Source organism: Acanthochromis polyacanthus, chromosome 16 (assembly GCF_021347895.1).
Source record: "Acanthochromis polyacanthus isolate Apoly-LR-REF ecotype Palm Island chromosome 16, KAUST_Apoly_ChrSc, whole genome shotgun sequence".
Taxonomy (NCBI): Eukaryota; Metazoa; Chordata; class Actinopteri; family Pomacentridae; genus Acanthochromis; species Acanthochromis polyacanthus.
This window is the reverse complement of record NC_067128.1, coordinates 29,998,797-30,024,143: the sequence shown is the minus strand read 5'-3', so window position 1 is coordinate 30,024,143 and position 25,347 is coordinate 29,998,797. Positions and strand designations below refer to the sequence as shown.

Sequence of the window (25,347 nt, the reverse complement as noted above, 5' to 3'; positions counted from 1 at the left end):
TGTTTGCTGGTATTTGAGACATCCTGTTAACTAACAGACAAACAAACATAATCTCCTTGGTGGAGGCAAGGGAAAAACAGACGCAGGGCATGGAAGCGTACAGAAGCCGCTGCTATAATGTGTCAGCCGGTGACACGGATCACTCCAGCAGCCAGATGAAGGTGATAAAGTGAGCAGGAGCGGCGCCCCGCTGATCACATCCACGCTGGCTGCTGCTGACGTGAGAACAGCTCGCTGCACTACGTCTTCACGGCTGCTCATTCAATATCCACGATCAAGTGAGCCTCCAGAGCAGAACACACACACACCAAGCATCACAGCACGAAAGCAGCCAGTCCAAGAACGTCTTTTTTATCTTACAATACAAGAGTATACATGTTGTTTTGCTGTAATTTTTCATCAGGATCTCCAGCCACTGCTGAGCTGCAGTCAACATGAAGCCCGCTGACATTTCCCGGTAATCACAAATGACATGCAGAGTATCACTGACGAGACAAAACAAGACAGCAAGTTCCCACAGAGTCACGGATTATTGTTCTCTCATCAGATCAGTGGTCAGGGAGAAAGACTGAGGCGACCATTAATCATTACACCTCCTCTGCCGATGCTTCTCTCTGGCTGAAGACAGACTGATTTGCAGACATGAATTCTTTCGAACACTGTGGCATTTGGGCTGTCGAACTTGCTTGGTGTCTCTTACATAAATGCATCATAATTCAACTATGACAGGAGGAGTGGTTAGAGAGGGAGTGGATTGATTTTAAACGGAGAAGAAAAGAAATAACAGATTTTACCGTTTTTGTCATAAAAAATACCACAGAGAACACTTTTATTAGGCAAAATAAAGACGTCTTGATTCTATATATGCAGCCTGAATGACTAAAGTTTTGGATGCTCTCTTATTTCAGCATTTTTCTTGATATCTTTAACAAAAATAGTTGGATTAAATAAAAACTTAGGCTGCTTTTTTCCTATCCTTGGGAGGAAAGCACTGCCATAACATCTTTTAGACTTTTATTAGAATGACGGTGCGCCATCCAGACTGGTAAGAATATTTCAAGGACTCTTTCGCAGAACTGTGAGTGCAATCCATATGATAGTTTTTTGCCAGCTTCTAGCTTCTGTTTTCCTTGAGCCCCGTCATTAAGCATTTCTTTCTTTTTCCTTTCTGAGAAAGTTAATCTGGGGTTTACACGTCCACACTCAAAGATAAATTAGCATCTTGTTTCAACAAAGTTAAACTATTTTCCCATCAGTGCAGCAGGATGCCCATCATATGTCACCCCAAATCAGAACTGTAAATTTGATACAGAAATTCCAACAACAAGCCACAGACACTATTGTTACTGTACCGCTTGTAAAAAGTTCAACTGCAACTTTATCAAATGTGACAACAGATCAGCACTGATCCTTTCAGATACGCAATGCAAAGGCATCTCGGTATGACTAATCTGCGGGTTTAACCTAAACCATTTTACCAGGGGTCTTATTCTAATCCAGATCTTTCAAGGCAAAAGTCAGAGAACTAGTAAACACTATAATTTAGATGTAAGACTATAACATAACTGACTCAAGACATGACTCACTAATGTAAGATGAGGGCTGATACGCATGTGTGGCTGTTTTTAGGTCAGTATATTATAACTCCTCTCGGCACAGAAAGGAAGCAGACACACCACAACACCTCTGGTCACTTTTCTGTAAGTCAAGACAGCAATCCTTCTACAGTAGATCAGTAACAGTTGTGTATCACACTCAACACGGCCTGAATGATGCACTGACAGACAAGCAGGCGTTTTTATGTATAGTGTTCCAGCTGTGACCTCATCTCAGACATCATTCAGAAGGAGCAGATGCCAGGATGGGAACCTGTGAGATAACCACGGAAATGTCCAGTACACTTAACTTTCTTCAGTGTCTACTCTCAGCCCTGTTCTGTACTGCATTTCTTTCTGTAACAGATTTAGCATGTCTGGATAAATCTGCAACAGCAGTAACTTTAAAGTGGCCCATGTCTGAATGACACAAAGCCATCACTGTCAAAGCAGCACCGTCACGTAACGCTCCGGTTTCACATAATTTCTCTATTAAAGCATGTGAAAGTGCCAACACACAGGCTTTCCAGGATGAGAACAGGAGTCACGCCTTATATACTCACTGTAACTGCTCAGGTTAAACCCCAGTTTAGATAATAGGGAAAAGATGAGCCGCTGAAAAGCTTAACGAGCAGATGGACCTGTTTGAGGGGTCTTGGATTTAGAGGTCAGGTCAGATTCACTCCACAAACTAATTAGTATTTATCGCAAAGGCCAAAGTGCATGTGGTACTTCCTGTACCCGGGCTGCTCTCCACACTCTGCAGCCTGACTCACATTCCCACTGACATTTGTTTTATTACTCATCATGAGCTTATGACCTCAGCGCTTGCAGCTAGAGGGATAGCGGCAGGGTGACAGGGGTCAGGTGGGGGTTGGATTGGGTCGCTCGGGGCATTGGCGAAGATGCTGGGCAATGAGCGAGCGAAATAAAAAGTGTCCGTCAATAATGAGGGGATGGGAGGGGAGGGACGAGTAAATGAGGAGCGCCGGGGTAGGTTGAAGAACAAAACAGAGAGGAAAGTGGGAGGGAGAAGGTGGGACAGACTGGCCGGGGTGGAAGTGGCTGACTCAGACAGGGTTCACCGAGTTCAGCTAGTAAATAAGTGACTGACTCCTCCGAGCACATTCCAAGGCTCCACCTCGAACTCCCGCCCAGCGTCTTCTCGGGGGATTCCTGGGGTTTCTGGGGCTGCTCTCCGACTCCGTGTGTCAACATTTCCAGACCCAGCTGCCAGCAGTGGGGGTGGGAGGGCTTTGCTGCTGCGTGGCTCATTCACTTTTAGCGTGTTTGCTGCACAAGAAGAAGAGGAAGGTCCCCATAACGCCCGCCCTCATCCCCTAACAAAAACATCCTGAGGGTCCCTGTCAAATCAGCCTCTTCCCCTCCCCTATAAACCCCACCACACACACAGTGCTGCAGCACACTGACTTTCACACTCCTATTCAGCCAGAGAAAAATATTTCTCACAGCTAAACATGGCTGTCAGTTGTATATGCAGATTAATACACCCCTGAAGCAATGCAGAATCTGGCCGTGGCACCATCTGCCTCAGCTTTTGCTAATCACCTCAGCCAGATGGGTTAGCAGATCTTTAGGACGCCTGTTTTCCTGCACAACAAAAATGTGCCATATCGGGCGATAAGACAGAAACCGGCGCTGCTTTATTATTATTATTTTTAATCCTAAAAAGAAAAAGCAGTGTTATAGTTAATGCCTCCGAGCGATCCCAGATGATAGAACACAAAATTGCTGAGCGTTTTAGGCTTGAGACCCTATACTGCCAACGAAACACCACAGGGGAATGCGTGTGAAGGGCAAGAAGGTAATATCGCTGCTTGACAATTCAACGGGCATTCTGAATCAGCTGCACTTTCTCTGTGAAATCTGAGTCTCAGCACATCTGCTCCATATGAAGTCGTCATCTTATTTGGGTTTTTGCCACATCAGGAATAACTGCATGCGTGGTTATTTAGCTCTACAGTGCAAATCATTTCATTTCTCCGATTGAAATGGAAATTGAAGTTCTGCACTGCTACAGCCCGAATGAGTCAAAGAAGTGAAGCTTTCAAATTACTTTTTTTTTTTTAATGAGAATTCAGAAGGTGCTGGAGCTTTGCTATTGGCAGGCCTGTTTATTTCAGATTTCAAGCATCAGCTCCTGACAGGAGGTGGGTTGTTTTTACGTTGCTGCGTGGAGATGGTCTATAGGTCGAGCATTCCTGAGCTGAGGCCTCAAATCCTGAGAACAGCGCCTGAAGTAAACTAGCTCCAAGACAATGGCGAAAGGTTGAAGGTGAGAAGAGTGGGGCCTTTGCTGCTACTAATATATTCCAAGGAGATTTCTAAAGTGCTCCGCCGCCAATTGCCCCACATAATGGTTTCCATGGTGATGAGTCCTCAGAGCCAGGGCTGTGGTACAGAAATGAACCAGCAGAACAATGACCCCAACTTCCACCACGTTACGGAACATTTTTCAGCGGGCTCCTTTTCCGTTCTGTGTCAGAAGGTAAGTAAACTTCAATTTACAGAAAAGAAAATCCGCTTTTGTCCGTTGTTCCGTTTCCATCTCTGCTGTTTCCATTATTCCCATGGCTACGGCCCCAAACTTCCTAACGCTTTTTTTGTTTCTCTCCTTCCAGAGGCATCCTTTCAGCCTATGGTCTTGACAACACAGTTGGAATTTACATGCATCAATAGTTTGGAAGAAAACAACATCCTTATAGACTCCACAAGCCTGGAGAACCGCAACCCTTTGCAGGGGTCATTTCGATTTTAGCAGGAATAAGATAATTGGAAATTTTACATTATTGATTCAAAGTAGCACTCTACCTCCTCTCTAGCTTCTTACAAGCTATTTATGGGCGTGTTTCATCAATAATCCTTGAGCAATTGTACATTTTTCACTGTTAATTAATGTTAAACTCAATGATCCACAACATAGTTTACCAGAAAGAGAATAGAGCAAAGGAAAGATTCTCACTCTTTGGAGAAAAGCTACATAGCTGGAGGCGAGGGGGTGCTAGCAACATGCGTACGCTCCGAGTGCCATACTGACCACAGACATTGCTTTGGCACCCACGGCACCCATCATGCCTTCTTTGGATGAAGGCTCTGTGAACAGGACTGACAGCTGGGGGTGACGGCCCACTCAGAGAAGCCTGGTCACAGGATACACGACATGCTACACAAACTTGCCAGAGGTCGGTTTACTCGTCATGGTTAGTACCACTCCTCCTCTTGTGAGAACAGTTGTGTAATGAAAAAATAACCCTGATGATGTAATAACAATGTTTTGAGGATTACCTTGGCTTGTGTGCGCAGCATCAGATTTCTAAGAGAAAGTGCTGTGACACAAATTGGGTCTGTGGAGTCGGAACAACACAAATGTTTTGGGAGCTTTGTGAGGAGGGCTTTTTCCTGCCACTCGTGGAACTTTATGACTCCTAACCTGAAGCCTCCCATAAGCCGGAACCTTATGAGAAGTTACAGGGCAAAGGTGCTCAGCTCTGCTTTACTTTTCCACTGTGTTTTACAAACTGGGAAATGTGTGTTTGAAAAGGAAGCTTTGGACGCATATCATTAAAAGCCGTCATACTCTTCATTTAAAAAGTTTGGAAAGTCCTCGTCTATGAGCAGCAGTGAAACAGTGGTTACTGCAACGTTGTGTTTGTTGTAGTTGTGCGATGACACAGCTTGACGCTCATAACTCTGACTGTCAGTTGGCTATTTGTCAGCAGCTCAAATTTCCAAATTAAACTTTACTTAAATTGCTACACAATGCTGCCCTTTTAACTGTGATAGTGGCCTTACTGAAAGTTGGTTATGTTGCATTATGAAAAATACGGAACCACACTGAGCTGTATTACTATTATTATTTTAATAATCACTCATTTGTTTATGCAATGTATTAGTCAAAATTCTTGGGTTCTATCTTCTCAAATATGAAGCTTTGCTGATTTTAAGCTGAAGAAACACGGACAAATAAATCAATTATGAAATTACTTGTAGCCCACAACTCAGAGTAATGGTTCAAAATTGGCAGCCCTCTTTACCTCTGCCCTTTGTTGACCGACTCTGCTGATTGGTTTTCCTCAGATTTCCATGAGCTTGTTAAGGCAGAAAAAAAATCCTCAAAAAAGCAATGAACACTGCCTACAGAAATTATGATTTGACATGAAGCTACTGTCAAACAGGTAGCATTCACTGCTAAATGGAGCCTGTCACCAATACTTGCAGCTTTCAAGATTATTGGTTAACTCAACCAGTGCAGTGACAACTTTTACAGTACATCTGAGAGTAATACTGTTCAGTAGTTAATAAACATGTCCAACAATACTTATACAAATGTTTATGTATGCCATCTTTTCCTGTTCTGTCATTGAGGTACGTGGCAGCACAGAAGCTTAAAGTTCACAGAGACAAAAGTCACACATGCACAGACGGACGATATACAGCCTCTCGACAGTTCTAACGGGAGTGAGAAGACGGCCCATAATGGAATCTAAATAACGCTTGTGCAGGGCTCATTAAAGCTGCCCTGTGCGCTCGGTCATTAACTCTCTTCTTGTGCGACCTTCATCGCTCAAGGTGGGCTGGAATGGGTTGCAGCCTTGTTTCCAACACGATTCAGAACACCCTGCAAAGACAGACCGCGCTGATTTATGTCCTGTGAGGGTGTTGCAGCTTTTTATAGGCCATAAAAATTATTAAACCACTGAATGTCCTCTAAACAGTCTAATTCCACAACAGAAAATACCTGTCAAGTGAAAAGCCAGAGCATGCTCCTGTACAGCTAACACCGGAGCCGAATGAGGAAGTTAATATAAAACAGGAACTAATTTCCTTTTCTTGGAGTCATTTTCACAACCGAGCTGCACTGAGAGGACATCACTGCCACTGGCTACCAGCCATGAAGTCAACACTGAACCTGATAGTAGCATCCCATGCTGATCCAACTCCAAAATTAGCTTAGATTCAATTATTGATGCCAGATAGGCGTGCTTTCCCTCTCTGTCTTTAGCTGCACAGCAAGACCGAGCCACGGTAGCACCTCTGTAAGCCGCATGAGACACAGACACAGAATGCAAATTTGTGCCCACAATAACACTGTTTACATACTGATGCTTAGAGGTAATATTTATCATTTTCATCAATCTTAATTTAGCATGTTAGCATACTAATATCTATGAATTTAATGAAATTTCATCAATTTTGCAAGATGTCAGACAGTTTTCATCATGTCACTTGCATGAAAATTCGGAAAAAATCAACAAATTGATTACAAGACATCCTCAGCAAAAATATATGAACATCTGTAACAAAATCCACGACAATCCACCCAAGAGTCGTTGTGAAACTAATTTAAAATCCAAAGTACCAACCTCATGGAAAAGTCAGAGCTGTAAATGTTTGTCCATGCAGAGGTTTTGCAGATATTTCAGTCAAGGACAAACCTACTGACATTATAATACCTTGGACTTTGCCACCGCTGTGGCTAAAACCAAAATGTAAAAACAGGAAATCGAAAATTTGAGACTGGCACCACAAAACCATCCTTAATCATAGCACTTCTACATTGATACTGAACTCAAAGCTGAACCAACACTCCAACGTGCGTCAACACAAAGCCGAGAAATGGAAAAGCGTCTACTATCCATCTTTGTAGCTTTTAGTAGTTAATGCAGCTATGCTACTACAGTTTATACTGTGGTGCTGGAACAATAAGTAGATTTTTTAACAATATAAAAAAAATGCTTGGATAAACTAAAAAAAACAAACAAAAAACCTCATTACTTATTGAGCAGAACTGCAGAACATCAGGTCCTAGCTTCTCAGATATGAAGATGTGTTGCTTTTTTGCTGTTTTATGGGTTTTGAAATTGTTGTGGCTGTCTAGAAATTCAATGATTGATGAATTGATTTACAGAAATCAGCAACTTCATTCTTTATGACATCACTAGCTGCAGCCCCAACAGTATCTACCGTAAGTGATTTAAGTTTCATTCCTGTAAGCCGATATCAAAGATGCGATGCACAGACGCACTGTATTCTTTCAGGTATGAAGCTACAGCACACTCCTACTTCTGTACTGCACAACTTCAAGGCAACCGCTCATACTGTAACGCTGCGATGCTAAATACCAGACTGACATGTCAAATCCAGACCTCCCTGCAGGGCAATGAACTCAGAACATGCATCTGTCAGAGGAGCTAGTCCAGCAGCAAGAAGACAGCATGAAGAGAACGAGTGCAAACAACATTCAAGGGATGGAAAAAACAGTCCAGTCTGATCATGCAGATTAAAAGGTCAAACTCTGACTGAAACTTGCCTCTTTTCACTGTTTTTTTATTCGCCTCTGGTAGGTTTGTCTACTAAAATGTCCTGTCTTGTCCGAAGTGTGACAGTGGTCCTGGGATGAGCTGGCAGGCTCCACATCCCTCCCCCCACTGGCAAGGCCGGCAGTGTATTAAAATAAATCTGTGCACACGTCCCACCCCAACATGCTCGCTAGACATTACCTTATACAAGGCTAGCACCGGCATGTTCTGCTGTCTGCTGGCCTGCGAGCAGATTTTAGCTCCCCTGCTGCCCCTGGCCTCAACTCCACCCGCCTCATTTTCCCCCACAGCTCCCCCCCTCTACCTTCAGCCCCCACCCCTCCCGTGTTTCTGTATACATGATCTCACATGACTCAACAAAACCCCAGTCCTGGAGCAGGGCTGTCCGGAGCTTTCTTTTTTCCCCAAGAGGGGAGGAAAAGATTGACTTTGTGGAAGGGACCTGGAGCGCTGCCCTCAACTTGTCAGGCCTGATGGATTTTGGCTAAAAATAAAAGCAAAAAGGGGCCCTTGAGAGGCGGATGAATGAACTCAGTGGTGCTCCTCCCCGCTAACCGAGCAGTCACATCGCGCAGCGTCTGCGGGTCCCCGACGTTTGAAAAACAGGGATGGTGTGTGCACGGCCCAGAGAGCACTGTGTTTCACAAACAAAACATCCCCTTTTCCATGTGTGGCGGGGGAGAGTCGCTGGAGGAGAACAGCAAATGCAAGATGAGCCAAGTGAGTGGGAATTCCTGCGCTCACCCCTCCCCTCCGTTACTCCGCCCCACGCACATTCCCCCGCCACATTCATAGCAGCAAAAAAATCTGAGCAAAACAGAGCAGTAGCAGCAGTAGGCTGGAGAGGAGGGTCATAACCCAACCCAAACAAATACAGCAGCAGACGAGTCTGTGGGCTTTTGCCTCGAAGAGATTAAGTCTTGTTCTGATCAGTCACTAGACCTATAAACTCCACACGTCACTTTCCAAAAGTCTCATATAATTTGGAGACTTTCTATACGTCTTCCTCTCCTGAACCTATTGAACCATGGGCTGCTTTGGTTCAGGTTTCTTTTCTTTATGGGCTTATAGTATATTAAGTCCATGTCATTTACAGCATAAGTTAAGCCTCTCACAAGTACCATAAGTATGTGGGAGTCTTTGTTTAAAAAGTTCAATAATAACCTATCATTAGGTCCTGTTTGCTCTGTAATGGGTGCACTGAAAGCAATCACTGGGATTACATTTGCACATTTTCTAACTGAAATCTACTTTGTGATTTTAGCGGCAGTGAGCAGGGAGTACAACATTCTTCTGTTGTGATTTGGGTGTGTTTCTGATGCAGATTAATGATGTATTTTGCAACTTTTGTAACCGACAACAGCACTGTTATCCAGCGACTGGCCAGGTGTGTGCTGATAAGAAAGTGGGAGGATATTTTTTTCTTCCCTCCCCCCCATTCTTCACACAATCCAATGCAACTCCATGGACGCCTTCAAAAAGAGAATGTCTCAAAGTGTACATGATGTCCTTGTTCATTTCACCTTAATTTGTAGGCATTCAGAAAAAAAATGTGACACCATGTATACACTGTAATCACATTACTACAGGGACACTGCAGCTTTTGAATGAACTGATAATACCATAAATGCATGCACCGTCACTTGTTTACACAGTGACCTCGGTGCAAGGCCCCTTTAAGTGTTCCTTTACTGTTGGCCATATGTGAAGCTCATACGAGGGCTGCACGGGTGTTCCAGACTGCCATCTGGATCCTATCAGAGAACACAAATACAGACGCAGTGAAAGCGCTTGGTAGCAGCGCGGGCTAATGAATGGGAAGAGCACATTTTCAGCCCCTGCAACAGGTCGGCAGCAGGCGTGGGCTTTACCTCACCTCACGCACACACACGAAGCCGAGGGACGGATCGATTGTCAGGGAGAGGTTCCGCCTCACCTCGCCTCCCACGCTATCCGAGAGTGTCCCGAAATATCCCTCCCCATTGAACAAAAGAACAAAATGGCAAGAGGTGATACATGATACAGCAGGGTTAAAAATAGACTCAGTGCTGACGGATTGGGCAGTATTTCATGACCTCCACATAGCGCTCTTGGTTTACACCCTGAGCTGCTATCCTGTAGACTCAGACACAACCCAGGATTAAAAAAAAGAAAAAAAGAACAAGGGTAGGCATTTTTTTGCACCACTTAAAGATGCAGAAATAGGATCAGCAAGCCTCACTTCCATAAGCATTTTATGTGGCCTGGAACTTGAGAACAGGGAGAATCAAACGTTCTCACGCATGCCAAAAGCACACAGCGTCCTGTTTTGGGGATTCAGAGGGTCTTGTGGTATGTGAAGCATAAATGATCTTCCTGAGAAGACGCAGAAGTCCACCTTTTCAAGGGGAGGATCTTTCTTTTGTTTTGAATGTCACCGCACACGCCATACTACACTGAGGATCATCAAAACATTACATCACGCCGGAAAAATCCATGAGAGAAGCGGCGAGCTTTTCCAACTGCGGTTTGCTGCGCATCAATCAAAGCCTTGTGAGAAAAGGAGGGAATTAAGGGGAGAGGAGTCCTGAAAGCCACTTGTATTCTTACAAAGTGTTAAAAGGCTGCTCGATTCACAGGATCAGACGTCTGAATCAGGCTGTGGAGGAGGTCTTTGCACCAGGTCAGGCTACAGATGAAAAATGCCTCAATGAGAAGGGACATTAACAAATAAGGTGTTGCTTTGGCTAGGAAAAGTTGCAATTCTGTCTTTTTCCCAGTGGCTTGTTGTACTGTACAATACTTTCTTGTCTCTTCTTTTAAACAAATAAACAAGCACATTCATGACCAAACGACTTTGCAAATCAAAGTCTGCTAAAGAGGGCCACTTATTCATACAGAACCGATTGATTCAACGACATTCCAGAGGTATAATGGGAATAATTTCTCCCACTCTGTGTCATAAGTGCATGCAACATGCCTCAGAGTGACATGAACAATAGCCTCTTTCACTGGCTGCACCAGGCTGGAGATGGGGAGGTGCATCATGGGAAGCAGACAGGCTCGTACAGTTGAGCGTGGATACTTCAGAGAGGCCTTGCAAAAACCCAGGCAACAAGCAGCGGCACTTAAACTTCCAGACATGGGCCATGTGTGAATTATGTGCTTGGATTACTTGAGCTTTGTAAAACACACACCGCTGAGACTCTCCATCTGAATTAGAAGGCAGGCGGTTCACAGAACTCGAGCAACTCCCGATTTTGTGCGAGAAAGAAAACGAAGCGTGATCAAATGTTTTCGCGCTTGTTTTTGATCTACGAGCATGATCTGCTGTCTTCATGTTGTGCCTTACTCGGTGATGTTGTAATTTCTTTCTTAATAATGTTGAAATAACTCCCTGCAGCAAGGATTTATTCTTAAGTACATCTGAAAGCTCAGCGGAGTCCCTTGACATCTGTATTCTGTTGCACAAACAAAAAGAAAGAATGAGTTGTGAAAGCTGTTTGGAGACAGGACAGTATCTTAACAATAAATTTACTTTTCTTTTCTTTCTATTCATCCCCAACATCAGCTGCAGTTTCCTCCTATATTTTCCAAGTTTTTTCTAGATATACAACTAACCAGAGAATAAACAGGAAGCAGGAAGTCATTCAGGAGTTTGGCTTTCTGTCTGAAACTTTTCTCACACCCAAAGGAGGGGTAATTAAGAAATGCCATATTTAAACTTTAAGAGAATAAATTAGAATTGTATTTAACCTTGCAAAGCTGAAATTTAAACATCTCTAATTTCTCAAAAGCTGTTTTTGGAAACTTTCAACTGTCATAGTAAACTACAGATTTGCACTATATTCTGTGGGTTATAGTGCAAATCTCAAGGCAGTTGTAACTTTTCTGTGGCTGAAATAAACTGCGGTAACAAAATTTAGCACTTACTAGAAAGATGTAGTCAACAAATCAAGGTAACAAGAAGATAAAGTGGGTTTTTACAACACTAAAGCAAAGTAAGAAAAGTCTGAGATTTGGACAAATTTTTCAGATCATAAGAACAAAGTAGCAACTGCTAAATATTGGTACACAACAGGCACGAATGTTGCACATTTGGGTTCTCCACTGTCAGTGTAAGCATTTTTCTAAAGATAAACAGGTTTTTCTTGCACATATTAAACAAAATACGATCTATAATATATCAAATATATATTTAGTACCCTAGAATATTCAATTCTTATGGATGTAAATGTGATTTTGCAATGTTATTACCAATAACAATGTATCTCTTTATTAATACTTCACAGTAAAATAATGTGTCTTGCCTGCAGGAAGGGAGCAGACACAAAATCAATGAAACTCTATATTGTGTGGGCATCAAGAGCGGACACACACATTGCGGGAGCAAGACGACAGACCGAAACGAATGTGGACATGCATTTTCCACTCTTTTTGAATAGATACGCATGCCATCAAGTTAGAAATTTAAGCTGTTGATGTATTTCTAACACTCAACATTTGGCAAGTTTGCGCTGTAAAATTTGTATTCCACTCAGTGGGGAAAAAGCAAGTCAATTTCTCTAATGTGAGCACAGATTTCATGCTATAGACCATTTTCCCAGCAGACATTTTGACCTGGAAGAGGAAAGGTGGAACACATTTTGTTAACAGCAACTCAGTTCTATCAAGCATTTCAGTCGAGAATGACAGTAAATCGATATGCACATTACCAAGACTCTGGAAGCAACTCAAGTGGATGGAATGCAGTTATTTTTAATGTCTTTAAAAACAACTGTGCTTTTCCTGCTGTGGCAAGCCAAAATGTCTGCTGTGAAACACCTGCTGAGTCAGAGCTGTGTCCGTGCCATATTGTGGAGAGAAGAGGAGGAGGAGGAGGAGGAGGAGGAGGAGGAGGGCCAGTTCGTTTTAGCTATCTGGCTTTAATGGATCCAGATGTGGATTAGCAGTCTGTATGGTATGGAGTTAAGAGTCAAGTTTAATGCATATAGTCGTGGCCTCAAAACTGCCTCCTAGACCGTTGAGAGTGAATTCATACACAGTAAAAAACTAGTTTTAGTTCTACTTTTTGTTTTCCGCATGTGCAGTCGAGCCGAATGAAAGAGAAAAACAGCCTAAATGACAATTAAAAGTCCTCATACTGGCTCCATTTAAAGGGATTCACTTGTACTCAGTTCATCCATTCAAAAACCCACAGTTACACACTCGTGGCAGGGAGCAAGATGTTGGTCTGACCATCCAGTTTTTGGATTTACGTCAGCCAATTAGGGGCACAAGTCAAACCAAACACCAAGGACATGTCGAGCTTTTTGATTTCAGCTTTACTCTCAGTCAAACCTGTTCAACGGTGGGAGGCCCGGGGCTCGTACGAGGCCAGCGCAGCATGCCACAGCCGCCAAAAGTAAAAGTATCCACGCTGAGCTGGTCTCAGGGTGTGACACACAGATGCCAGTGCTCCACGTGGTCTGGGCTGAGCGCTCTGACAACTTGTACTCCTACTACAGCGGCTTTACCTCCACTTACTTACACTAAGCCACAAACTCTGGCTATGACACTGACAGCTCCAGGACAAAAGGACGCCTTTGTGTTTGCTCGAAGGCTATTAAGAAAAGCTGAGTTAAGAGTTGTGACTTTATGTACACATGCAAAACACGTGAGAGCTGTGACCAACATGGCACTTAAAGAGAGTTATAGTTTCCCTTTAGCAAGCGTTAATTCAGTGGAATATGTAGCCTGGATCTATTCTTAGCCAGAAAGGGTTAAAGTGTAGGTTTGTTATTCTGAAAGTGAGTCAGTGGAGTTGGCAATAATTACGAGGTTTGTTGAAAGACTGACACTACCAATGGAGAGAAAGTTGGATTAATCATCATTATCAAGGCTACTACAGCCGCTACTCTAGCACCTGCAAAGGAAGTCAGAGAAGGAAGCTTTGTTTCCTTTGCAACAGTTAGTTATAAATGGAAATGCGAACATTGTCAAGAATTTATTAGTTTCGAACTATGTGGTTTTCTCCTGTTGTTCGACAACATATAGGCAACACCATCTGAGTCACCGAGCCTCCGAATGATCTCATTTAAAGGAAGATTAATGACTCCAAATATATTCGTTTTTCACAGCAGAAAGAAATTAAAAGGCAAGGCGTGTGAGCTTTGTTGCTGCTGAGCTGATGAAATATCGACTTCATTTTAAACACAGATAGATTATGAATGTAAACAATCAGACAACAGCGCAGTCTGAACTTTTGTTTGTGTGTGTGTCACTGTGACAAATGTTTGCCTCGGCTTCACACAGTCTAACCACAACAGGAAAAAACAGCCTTCCTGCCAACAGAAAATATTGTTTTGACATGTAAAAGCAAAAGTTGGAGTAAGTGCGGTGTTAGTTCTACTTACAGATTTGTCCTTCATCTTCGGGGGCTGATTAGTGATCATTTATCCACGAGTAGCGCGCGGACACATCTACATCACTTATCAGTCAGAAAGATGCGAGGTCAGATAGATGATTGGCAGGTCGGTGGAGCACGGGGAGGGCGTCCCTGCAGCGTGAACACAGGCCCTCCTATCATCCACAGTTACTCATCTTTTACTCACAGGAAAGCTAACATGTGCACCAACGTCACGTCAGACATCTTTCACATGGAAGGAGTCCGAACAGACTTGAGACAGAACAATCTATGAGATAATTGCACATTTTTAACTTATAAGAAAATTCACGTTTCTTATAACATTTTTAAAAAAAACAGCTTTATACAAGAAACATAAAAGTACAAAATTAAAAAGTCGTGAAATCTCATTGAAGTCAGGTTTTTATAAAATCAAAATTAACTGTAATGAAGACAAACCAGTGAAAATATTTTTAAAAATCTGTAGTTTTCAGCACAGGTTTTCCTGCATATTCTTAAAACAAAAACAGCAATAAAAGGACAAAAAAAAAGTTCCTGTTCCTAAGTTTTTTGTTAAAGTAAAGACAAGACACATGAAGCTTCAATCGGACAGACTGAAGCTGAGGTGTGAAAGCTTGTTCATGATTTTTGAAACTGTAGTTTGATTTAACAGCAACAATAAATCCAAGAGAGTTTGTTCAGTTCTAGGTGGAATTTGCTAAAGAAGGAACTCGAAATGCTGTTGGAAGTCATGGAAACAGCCAACGAGGTGATCTACATTTACAATCTGTTCAATTTAAGTTTAATAAAATTAAAAAATGTTTTTATTGTACTTCAATTTTTTTTGCAGTACAATTTCCTTAATACTCACTGTTCATTGCCAGGATTTTTATAGGACACATAACTGTATCTAAAGTTTTCTGGTCTTTTTTTTTTCCCAGATTCTGCCAAAACCCTCAGGTCACTGTCTTTGCGCTTAAATAGGTAAACATATTACTTCTCTTACCATCTCTGACAAAGTTACAGCAGCTTACAGATTGCACAGAAAATGACCATTTGATTACTGTTTTTTCATTCATGCAGCATAAATGCAAACTTTTTAATTTCTTAAAACAGACATCAAGTCATTGAAAATGTAATATCTTTGAGTTTTTGTACTGCAAAACCAAGAACTTACAAACTATTCAACATTTTACAGCCTGAATACCTATAAAATTGCATTAAACAAAAGCCATTTCAAATTAACCCACTTTTTTATTTCCAAAGATAGTTGATTTGATAATAAAGCCAATCATTAGCTACTTCCACACATCTCAGTTTTAAAATCAAATCAACTCATTCGTAACTTTTTGTAGAATCATCTGCCTCATGTTGTCTGGCTCTGAAACATTTCTTAAGGATTCCTAAAACCTAAGGAACAAGTAGAACTGCACACGGACTCTGCTGGATGTTTCTGACAGAACAGATTAACCAAAGAGTCACAGCTATCACAGAGTAGCTGAACTCCATAGGCAGTACAAGCAGTCCTGAGTGTAACGTGGTGAGAGCTAACGGCACATTGTCTGTCTGAAATCTTTCACTTTCACATTTAAATCAGCTGTGAAATCTTTCTTTTCTGCCACCAGAATCAACTGATAAAAAACCCAACAGCTGTGCGTTTGTCTCATCATAATGGTTGGTGCAGCAAACTGATGAATCGCATTTAGGAGAATGTACAGAGCAGAGAATGACAGATTAGCCCGTTTCTGGTCTGTCACTGATAGCCGCCTTCAAGAGCAGCACATTAATGCTCCTCTTGTATATCAGGCTGAAGAAATATACATCACGGTGTTCAAACAGATTCAGCTATTAGAATCAGACTGAGCAGCACTTGCTAAGCATGATGAGAACCAATTTGCTTCCTTCCCCTCCAGACACAATCCCTGAGCGAGATGAAAGCCAAGCTCCGCTACTGTAATCCATCTAAATGGCCGCTGCAGCAGCCTTTCATGCAGCCACCGCGATTGATCTCCACTCTCACTAACTCTCCCTTTGTCTCTCAACCTTTCTTCTTCGCTGCCTTTTATTGGAAAACCTCTGTAACTGGACCTTAAACACATGCAACACTTTCTCCCAGAGAGATGAACTTCTTTTTTTTCTTTTGTGGCTGTGATAAACAAAAGTGCACATTCTCTTTTTTATGTCGTTGATTTTGACTTTTAAGTTAGCTGTGTGTTTAGGACAGTGGTGATCTGTACTGTAATCTTTGAAAATTGGAATTTAAACACTGATAATTTATTATTATTCAATACTGGTTGTGTCTAATTAGAACATTCTATAAATAAATATTAACATCAGGGATTAGGGAAGAACTGATGGGGCACCAAAAGATTTGCAAAACAAGATCAAAATAAAATGTAATTAAATCTAAAGAAGGCGGATATAACAAACAGCTCACCAACTGAATATATATTTAATATATATGATGTGCAAATCAAAACTAATCTGATATCAAAGGATTGCTCCACATGTCAGGTTTATAATCCTGTTTACTTCTTTAATCAGAAACTTTTTTCATGCTTGAGAAGTTTGCCTCAGAAATGTTTGAGATAGAGCTTTAGAAAATTTTTATATTTAATTTTGTTTCATTTGTGATCACGTGCAATCTGTTTCGCAACATAAATTGAAAATGGAGTAATAATTAAGTCAAAAAGTTAGTGCATCTACCAACCTGCCAATTACTGTCGCCTTTATTTTTTTTAAAAAGCCAATCGTGAAAATGTCCTTCTTGTTTATATCTTAACAACAATCAGATTTGAGGGGAAAATAGCAGCATATCCAAACACTCCAGAAGCTATAAAAACTGAAAAAAATTAATCGGTTATCAAAATAGTGGCTGATTATCCCCTTTCAACTAAGTAAACATTGAGCTCTACATTCCTCATAAAACAAACTTCTACAGGACAAGACTGCAAAATAGATTAGTGAAATAAAGTCACTTCAATAATCAATTAAATATACTCAATTAACTAATTAAAGTCAAAAAACATGACTAAGATTTCTGAAATTTAAAAAAGTATTTTTTGAGTCTGGCTTGATATTTTTCTTAGTATTTTATATTCATTTGAATTCAATATATAGATTAAACAATTAATAATCAGATTCATTATTGCTCTTTAAAAATTACCTGATTTAGCATTATTATTTAGTGCCGAAGCAGTAGCAGTAGTAGCTTTACTTTATAATGAAAATAATGACGGATACAGACAACTGTGCATGCAAAAGTTACAAAATAGAACGCAAATGTGCATTAACACACACACCTGGAAGAAAACAAAGAGTTCAAACACACATGCTCAAATAGATGCTGATAAGCAGCTACGAACGCTTCAAAATTGCCTGACTGCAAGCAGCCAATCAGCTCTGCAAAAAGTTATGATGTGGTGTCAAACCACTGAAACCAAGATCCAACTCCCAGAAACAAGCAGAACTAAATTCTCATGAGGAAGTTTTATCATAATCACTTTAAGATCATATCTAAAAGCTGTGGGAAACTGGTGTAAAAGTCAGAGGCAGGTAGCGGGGCTGACAGGCGCCTCCTCTGTGCTGTTTTGACATGCCCGGCTGACGCAAATCTTGTGACTCAGTATCAACATTGGACCGTCCACAGCTCTGCCTGGTTGACCTTTCACCATCTGTCCTTAATGACACCGCAGGGGAGCATGTGACCGCTGCAGGTACACAACAAGACTGTGCTTACTCACTGCAGACCAGAGGGAGACACAAGTGGACACCCACTGAACTGACCGTGAACTCGAATCACACCGACGGCCGGTTCCCGGTTAAGCGAACACATCAGGGCTCAAACTTTTTTTTGCCGTTTGTTGCCATAATTTATCCTCTCTGGATGTCACTCTAGTTAAAACGCCTTTTTTTACTACAGGTTTTGCAAGAATGAAGAATGGCAGGCTATCAGATGTCAACATCCGCCATCCACCCATAAACTCGGTGCCCTGAGGTCATTTCCTCCAGTTGCTTTGGGTTACATTCTCCCTCCTAACAAGGGACAGAATGATGGGATGAGCAAGTCTGACACCTATTAATAGTCCTGCGAGGTATTGGTTTATTAAAATGCAAACAGGCAGTTAAGAAAATCAGCTTTTAAAATAATGCATTTAACTCTACTCTAGCTTTAACACTAAAACACATTGAAATAGGTTTATTCTACATAATTTTTTTAATGAATGACGTGCCACATTTGTGACGTATCAAAATCGGCAGGAATTTGGGAAAATATAGATTCATCGCACATCCAGGAGTGGTGAAAAGTTTTGCCTCAAGTGCTGTACATTTTAATTTTACATTTTCTGCTACTTTACACTTCTACTCCAGTACAATCCAGAGGCAAATATTGCACTTTCTACTCCACGATAGCTTTTTGTTAACTTCAGGTGTAGTTACTCGCAGATTTAAAAAGAACATAAACATATAAATCATAATGTAATATTACAGATTAAGATAAAACTTTATTGATCCTCGTGGGGAAACTCCCAAGCTAATTAGCAGTTAAACTACGATAAGTAGTTAAAGCAGTTTTGTTAGCTTTAATATTAAAGTGACAAACGTGACTTCTTTTGCATTAAGAGGACTTTTAGTTGTGGCACTATAAGTGTATTTTTATGCTAAAACTTTTGTACTTTTACTTAAATTTGAATTTAAACGCATGATTTTAACTTGTAACAGAACACTTCTACACTAATACTTCTCCTTAAATACAACATTTAAGTACATCTTCCACATCCGGTTTTAAAGCATTACAGGGCTTTTACTGAATTAAACCTGACCACAATCTTCCCTAAACGTCACCAAAAATAGCTATTGCAACGGCAAACTGTATGCGGGCAGAGTTTTTACACAAAAAAGTAAAAACATGTCCTGTGGAAGTAACTACTTGAAACACGGATCATCCAAAGTTGGCACTGAATACAACCTCAGAATACTTTAATACGGCAACAAATCCAATATCTGTGAAACAATATGCAGTCTACTGATGCCCAGAAAGACCTACAATACAGCTGACATGGAGGATCTTCTCAAAGCATGACTGGACTACGATCAGCATGAAGACTGTGAACATGCCCTTGTGCGCTGGTGTATGGATTTTATGGGTTCAGCAGAAACCTGGCTGATATGTATCCACATTCAGATCACTACCCCATAGGAAGGGCAGTACTTATGGATTTAACCCAACACATAGGCTTTCATGTTTTCCATTCCACATCTGTGTGCAACAAACGGAAAACCCATTGTGGTGAACGTCACGCTCTCAGTTTTATGCTTCCAACTCACAGCTTTCCCTCACTGTACAATTAATTCTCCCCTCCCCCCCTTCTCGCTCCCTTCTCCTGTGCCATGATTGGAAAAAAAGGCCATCATGAGGAAAAGTACGAGGCAACGGTGGGCCACTAAGTGCACAGACAGGATCTCGTCCTATGGCTGCCTGCTGTGAAATGGCAAAAAGCCACCGACAGCAAATCCTGCTGATCTCGTTGTAAGCTTACAGGTTTACAGTGCAGCACGGGGGCTCGGTGCAGGAAGTGGGCACATTACTGCACTTCCACGCCCACAGCCTCCCCATTCCCTCCCACCACTACACCAACCACCTGTGCTGGTCTCACAGGATGCCCCCCTCCCCAGAAAGCCTCCTCTCCTACCCGACGCAAGCTCCTTTACAGCTGCACTTCTTTACCAAACCGCACGCTGAACGCACTTTGTTCTTTTACACTCCACTGCCTTGGCAACGTCAATGAAGATTCGGTTTACTGTAAAAGTGCCTCCAAATGCATGCACTCGTTACAGGGTTAGTTTCCCTCATCAAAAAAAAAATAAAAAAACTCACTCAGCTCTAGTGGTATTTATGCATACAGACAGTTTTGGATTGTGCTTTGAAGATTTCTGTCTTCATTAGCGTTATTTATTGAAATTACTTTCTACAGAAGAAGTTTAGAGTCTGTTTCTGCAGAATTATATTTAAAATATCAGCTTTTAATTCTATAGGAGCTTTAAGTTTAAAAAAATACTACATTTTCTATCTAAATCACAATCATTTTCTACAAATTTTGGCATTCCGTAAAGTTTTAAACAATTATCAGCAGCTCACATGACTTAATTGTACATGAGTGTACTCGATGGTTTGAAAGGTATGCTAAGCTAGTTTCATTTATTATTTAACATTAATAAACAAATTAATGGTGTAGCATTTGTCTCAACAGTCATTATTTACTGAAGAAAATTAATCCAAAGTGTTGTTAATAATATCTTGACAAAGAACAGCCCCTCAAGGTAGCGCTAGCTTCTTAGTTTGCGGTGAAATGCTTCACAGTACCCAATGATTTTTTTTTAAACCACAAAACTATGAAGACAGTGCGCTTAAAACAATGATATATGTTTAATAGTTTAACTGGGAAATTTAAACCTTCTCTTCACATTATTAAACATAATTTACCAGCTCATTTGACAGCTAGCATGCTATCCGCTACCAAGCAGCTATAAGGAAATGATACGATGGGATAAGTGATAAAGATCAGAAGACTCACTACTGTACTGCAGGTTCTGAGTTCAGTTCAGCTGCACTATCTATGTACAATAATAAAGACACAGTTGCTGATGATGTCTGGATGGTGGAAAAATAAAGCTATATGTCTAAAAGAGTGCTACATCTCTGTGCTGATGCCATAAATATGAAAGTTCAGATAAATTTTGTTGGAGTGTTTAGGACAAGAAAATACAGATTCCGAGCAGTTTTTGCTCAGAGAATAAAACATAATAGGAATAGGAGGAGTGTTTGTTGAAAAGATGTTGCTTCTATTCTTAAAATGTCAGCTTTCAATTCTGTGAGTGCCAGAAACATGTACATGTACTCAATTTGGAGACTAAATTCATATTAATTAGCTGCAGCTGAGTAGATTTGCTGGCAGTGGCTGTCAGATATATTAAATTGCAGCTCTGCTGGTTTAAAAATTACCCACACTTAAAGAGCAATTTTGAAATACTTAATTATTCAATTGCATCTTCATTAAATTGGCAGAAATCCCAAAGACATCAAAACAGGACAAATAAAAACGGAAATATCTGTGTGACTGAAAGCATTTGGGTCAAGTGAGGGATGCGTTTCCCTGTATTTTGCGTGAACTGTCGTAAGGTGGATGTTGTGCAGTTCATGCTCTTGTGTAATCGCCAGGTTCAAAACCACGCAGCTCTAATGATGGCATGAACATGAGACGCTGTCGGCTCTAATATGAGAACTCACAGAAACAAACAAGAAATCAAATTGTTGCGTGTACTGAATCATCAATAGCTCTTTCCTGACACTGAGAGACAGAGAAGCATGCTTATTATTTTCTATTTATTCCATGAGCTGCAAATGTCAGAGCTCCATGTTAACACGCCTAATGCACACAATGGGAGTGTTTTGTTTTTGCAGGGTGTCTCTGATGTGCAAAGCAGTACAAATAAATCCACGCGGGGAGGAATCGTGACCTCTGCCACGGCCGGTGTCACCTCTGAGTTCAGAGCGATAACTGAGCAGCTCTGGTGGACGGAGGACAGCGTCCTGCCGGTGGGGTCATCCCTGCTCCCTCCCTCCCTCCCTCCCCTCCTTAGCTGAAACAATGATCTCACTCCATGTACCAGGAATCCGCTGATTGTTTGAAATACCTTCCACCATGCTCGACTGAGCTCCACTTCTTTTTCCCATCGACCCGCAGCACACAGAGGGAGGTGTAGGTAAAGGAGGGAGGGGGAGGGGGATGGGGGGGCAAAATGACCTTGGCAGGAAACGTCCAGCCCTCTAGCAAGATGGGAACTGGCTTCATTCTGGCCCTGTACAACTAATGGTTTAAATTTCAGCCAGTGACTACAAAGCCACTGTAACTCAGTAAGACTGATCGGAAAACACTGAGCATGATTCTTGGCAGTGAAAGTGAGGAATCTGAAACTGATGCTGAAGGTGAGATGTGCAAAAGAAAAAAGAAAAAAAAGTGAGACCTGGATTTTGAACCTGATATTAATACGGGAGAGGAGTAAGAATAAAAGCATTTCCCATAACGTCATATTTTTGTATATTTTTGAAAGATATGTTCAAGGAAATACGTTTTAATTTTAACTTTATCACCAAAAGCAGTAACTACAGACATGAATGGATAGTGCAGAATAAAACGCTTGGAATTTAAATAATTTAAACCCTTTTTTTTGGTAAAGATCAAATTTACCCATAGAACTGATCAGCAACAATAGCTAAGTATCAAAAGCTCGTGTGCAAATATTAGGGGAGGTGTCCACATATGTAGACTTCCAATTTTCACAATGGATCTAAATGTCTCATACCATTGTCCCTCAACCATATATATGTATTTTATCTCTAAAATATTCTCTTTCGCTAACTTATGGGACGTGTGCTCTAACAATCCTATGGTAAACTAAAAAAAAAAACAGGCTTTTATTAAAAAAGCATATGCGAATTTCTCAAAGTTAGCTACCAAAAGTCAATCACAAATCTCAAACAATTAAAGAAAATATGTCATACCAACAAAACTAAAATTTCGAATACAGATATCTACATAACACACAAGATAAAACAATAGCAAATCTCTTCCATATGAAACAAGGGCCATTTAATAACTTGTTTGGACCTTCTTTCGATTATGACACATGATCTTCATGAACAGGTGCTATTTTTTTGATTTTTAATTCATACTAGATTAAAAAACTGAATTGAATTGAAAAGGAATAAGTTCACTACGACTGCTTAAATCGGGGAATTGTGCAATTTCCCGCTTTACAGTCCACACCATTAGATTTTATTGCGATTTCTGACATAATTGACTGGGGAGGCATATCACCTTTAGATTGGTGTTATTCCAGTGTCTCTAGTAGGAAATTCTGTGTCACCATCAGTAAGTGTAATTGCTCCACTTCTCAGTTCACTTATGGAGTGCCTCAAGGCTCAATCCTCGGTCCTTTACAATTGTCAATTTTTATACTACCTCTAGGTCAAATCTTCCAGAAGCACCATAGCAATTTCAATTTTCATGCAGATGACTCACATCTATTTCTCAGGTGGGGAAAATCCAAAATTGCCTCACAGATGTCTTATCAAAGTTTCCATTACAGGTTACCATTATTATCACAGGATCAAACTCTTCCAATCTCCTCCCACTTACGATTCTGCAAGAATTCAGGTGTTGTCTATCACCAAAAATGCAATTTTTTGACTGCAAGATGAAGTCATTTTTTCAATTTTGCTTCTTTCACCTTTGAAATATAACAAAAAATAGACCCTAATTTGCTGTCTTCCAGTTTTAACCTCTCAAAACTTCAACTGGTCCAGGATGCTGTAGCAAAGCATCTTCACTAAATCCAATAAAAGGATCCATACAATGCTAATTTTAGCATACATTTACTAGTTACCTGCTAGACCTGGTTTTAAAGTTTGAATGATTACCTTAACAGCACTCTTGGGGTTAGCCCCTAATTACATCTCCGACGTGTTAATCCCTTAAGAGCCTGAATACAGACTGAGATCCTCTGGCAGAGGTCTGTTAGTAATTCCTGGTTGAGGCTAAAAAACAGAAGAGACTTTGGAGTCAAGACCACTGTGTCTGAAATGACATGCTGAACAAGATCAAGAACTTTCTAGATTTAAATCTCTGTTTAAAACACTTTTTCCAAAATTTCATAGTCTTAAACTATTTTGCTGTTATTACAATAGTACATTTTTTTTAAACATTATATGGTAATTTCTCATTTGTTCACTGACACTCAGCCATTCCTGCTGCATTCAGAAGTCTGTCTGGGTTATAAAGAGGCACCATAAATACTCAGTTGTTGGCGACATACCGTCATATTCACACACAGTAATGAGTTTTACACCAATAACTCAGCAAGAGCAAAGAAACGGTGATGACTGCAGCGAATCAAGCAGGTTTTTTCACCCTTGCAGTGTAGCCTGCGATGTCTGTGAGCAGAACAAAAGAGTGTCACATAGAAGGATATGACCTCAGTCTTCAGAGGAAGAAGCACACAGCAGCATTCTTCTGCCTGTGCGTAAAGGGGGACAGTCGAGCCAAAACCAACGCTTCTCGTTCTAATGTTATCTACTTGGGAATCCTTATATGTAGAAGCACAAAGCTTGCAACCAACAGTCAATACTTTCATTCTGTCAGATGCACATGTGGTGAGGATGTTAGGGCGAGTTTAACTAAAAATAGAAGAAGTTTTCTGACTGGAAAAAGCAGGAGATGAAGATTTACATCAGCTTAGAGGTAAACAGAGGCAGTCTGTTTTACTTTTGCCTTAATTTACTCTTATTATATACGCAGATTATTTCATTTTTTGTATTTATAAAAGCATAGCAATGGTATTTTACAGGGTTGGTAAATTGGTTAATTAGCAATTGAGCTCAATATTTCAATGAAATTTCGTGGAAAATTTATTGATATTGAATCTAATATTTAGATTTTGGTGCAGATTTTTTCTTATAATTTCAGCTTTTATTGGAAGTTATGTAGTCTCTTCAAACTTTAGTTTATATGTGTTATGATATTTGTCATTTATGTTGTTATGGTAACCAAACTGCGCAACATGATTTTTTTCTTTTATATCGAACACAGACTGGGCTTGTGGTTAAAAATATCTGCTCAAATCAGTATTGCTATCAAGACAATCATATGTTCAGACATCTACTGGAGGTTTTCAGGAAGAAGTAAATGCTTAAACTGTGGTGACGTTTTAAAGTTCATGTTTGGTGAGCGGTTTCACTGATTATATCACATGATCTTCATGCACAGTTGTGACTGAACTGCAGAAATATAAATAAAGGATTTCTCATCCATGTTGCCTTTAAAAAACATGCACTGATGCTCTTGATCTTGGAAAGAATCTCCATCTGATCATGAAGTTCATGTGACACGACCGGAGCTCAGACTGAAATTGTTTTGTCAACTAGAAATACGGCCTGCAGAAATGAAATCGCAATTTGGCTGTTACACCTTCTAGGTACACCGCGAAG

At 40.7% G+C, this 25,347-nt stretch overlaps 1 protein-coding gene and 1 long non-coding RNA gene across 2 annotated transcripts in view; one reads left to right on the top strand and one right to left on the bottom strand.

Annotated features, from left to right (window-relative positions):
* Positions 1–25,347, bottom strand: part of bach2b (BTB and CNC homology 1, basic leucine zipper transcription factor 2b) — a 106,822-nt gene that overhangs the window by 74,118 nt on the left and 7,357 nt on the right. Inside the window, 1 exon segment of the mRNA XM_022211615.2 lies at positions 14,311–14,453. Coding sequence (XP_022067307.2) covers positions 14,311–14,349 — 39 coding nt within the window. The 5' untranslated portion in view covers positions 14,350–14,453.
* Positions 3,603–5,599, top strand: LOC127530273 (uncharacterized). The gene is made up of 2 exons (XR_007936733.1): positions 3,603–4,104; positions 4,238–5,599. It is a non-coding gene; the product is annotated as an uncharacterized LOC127530273 (long non-coding RNA).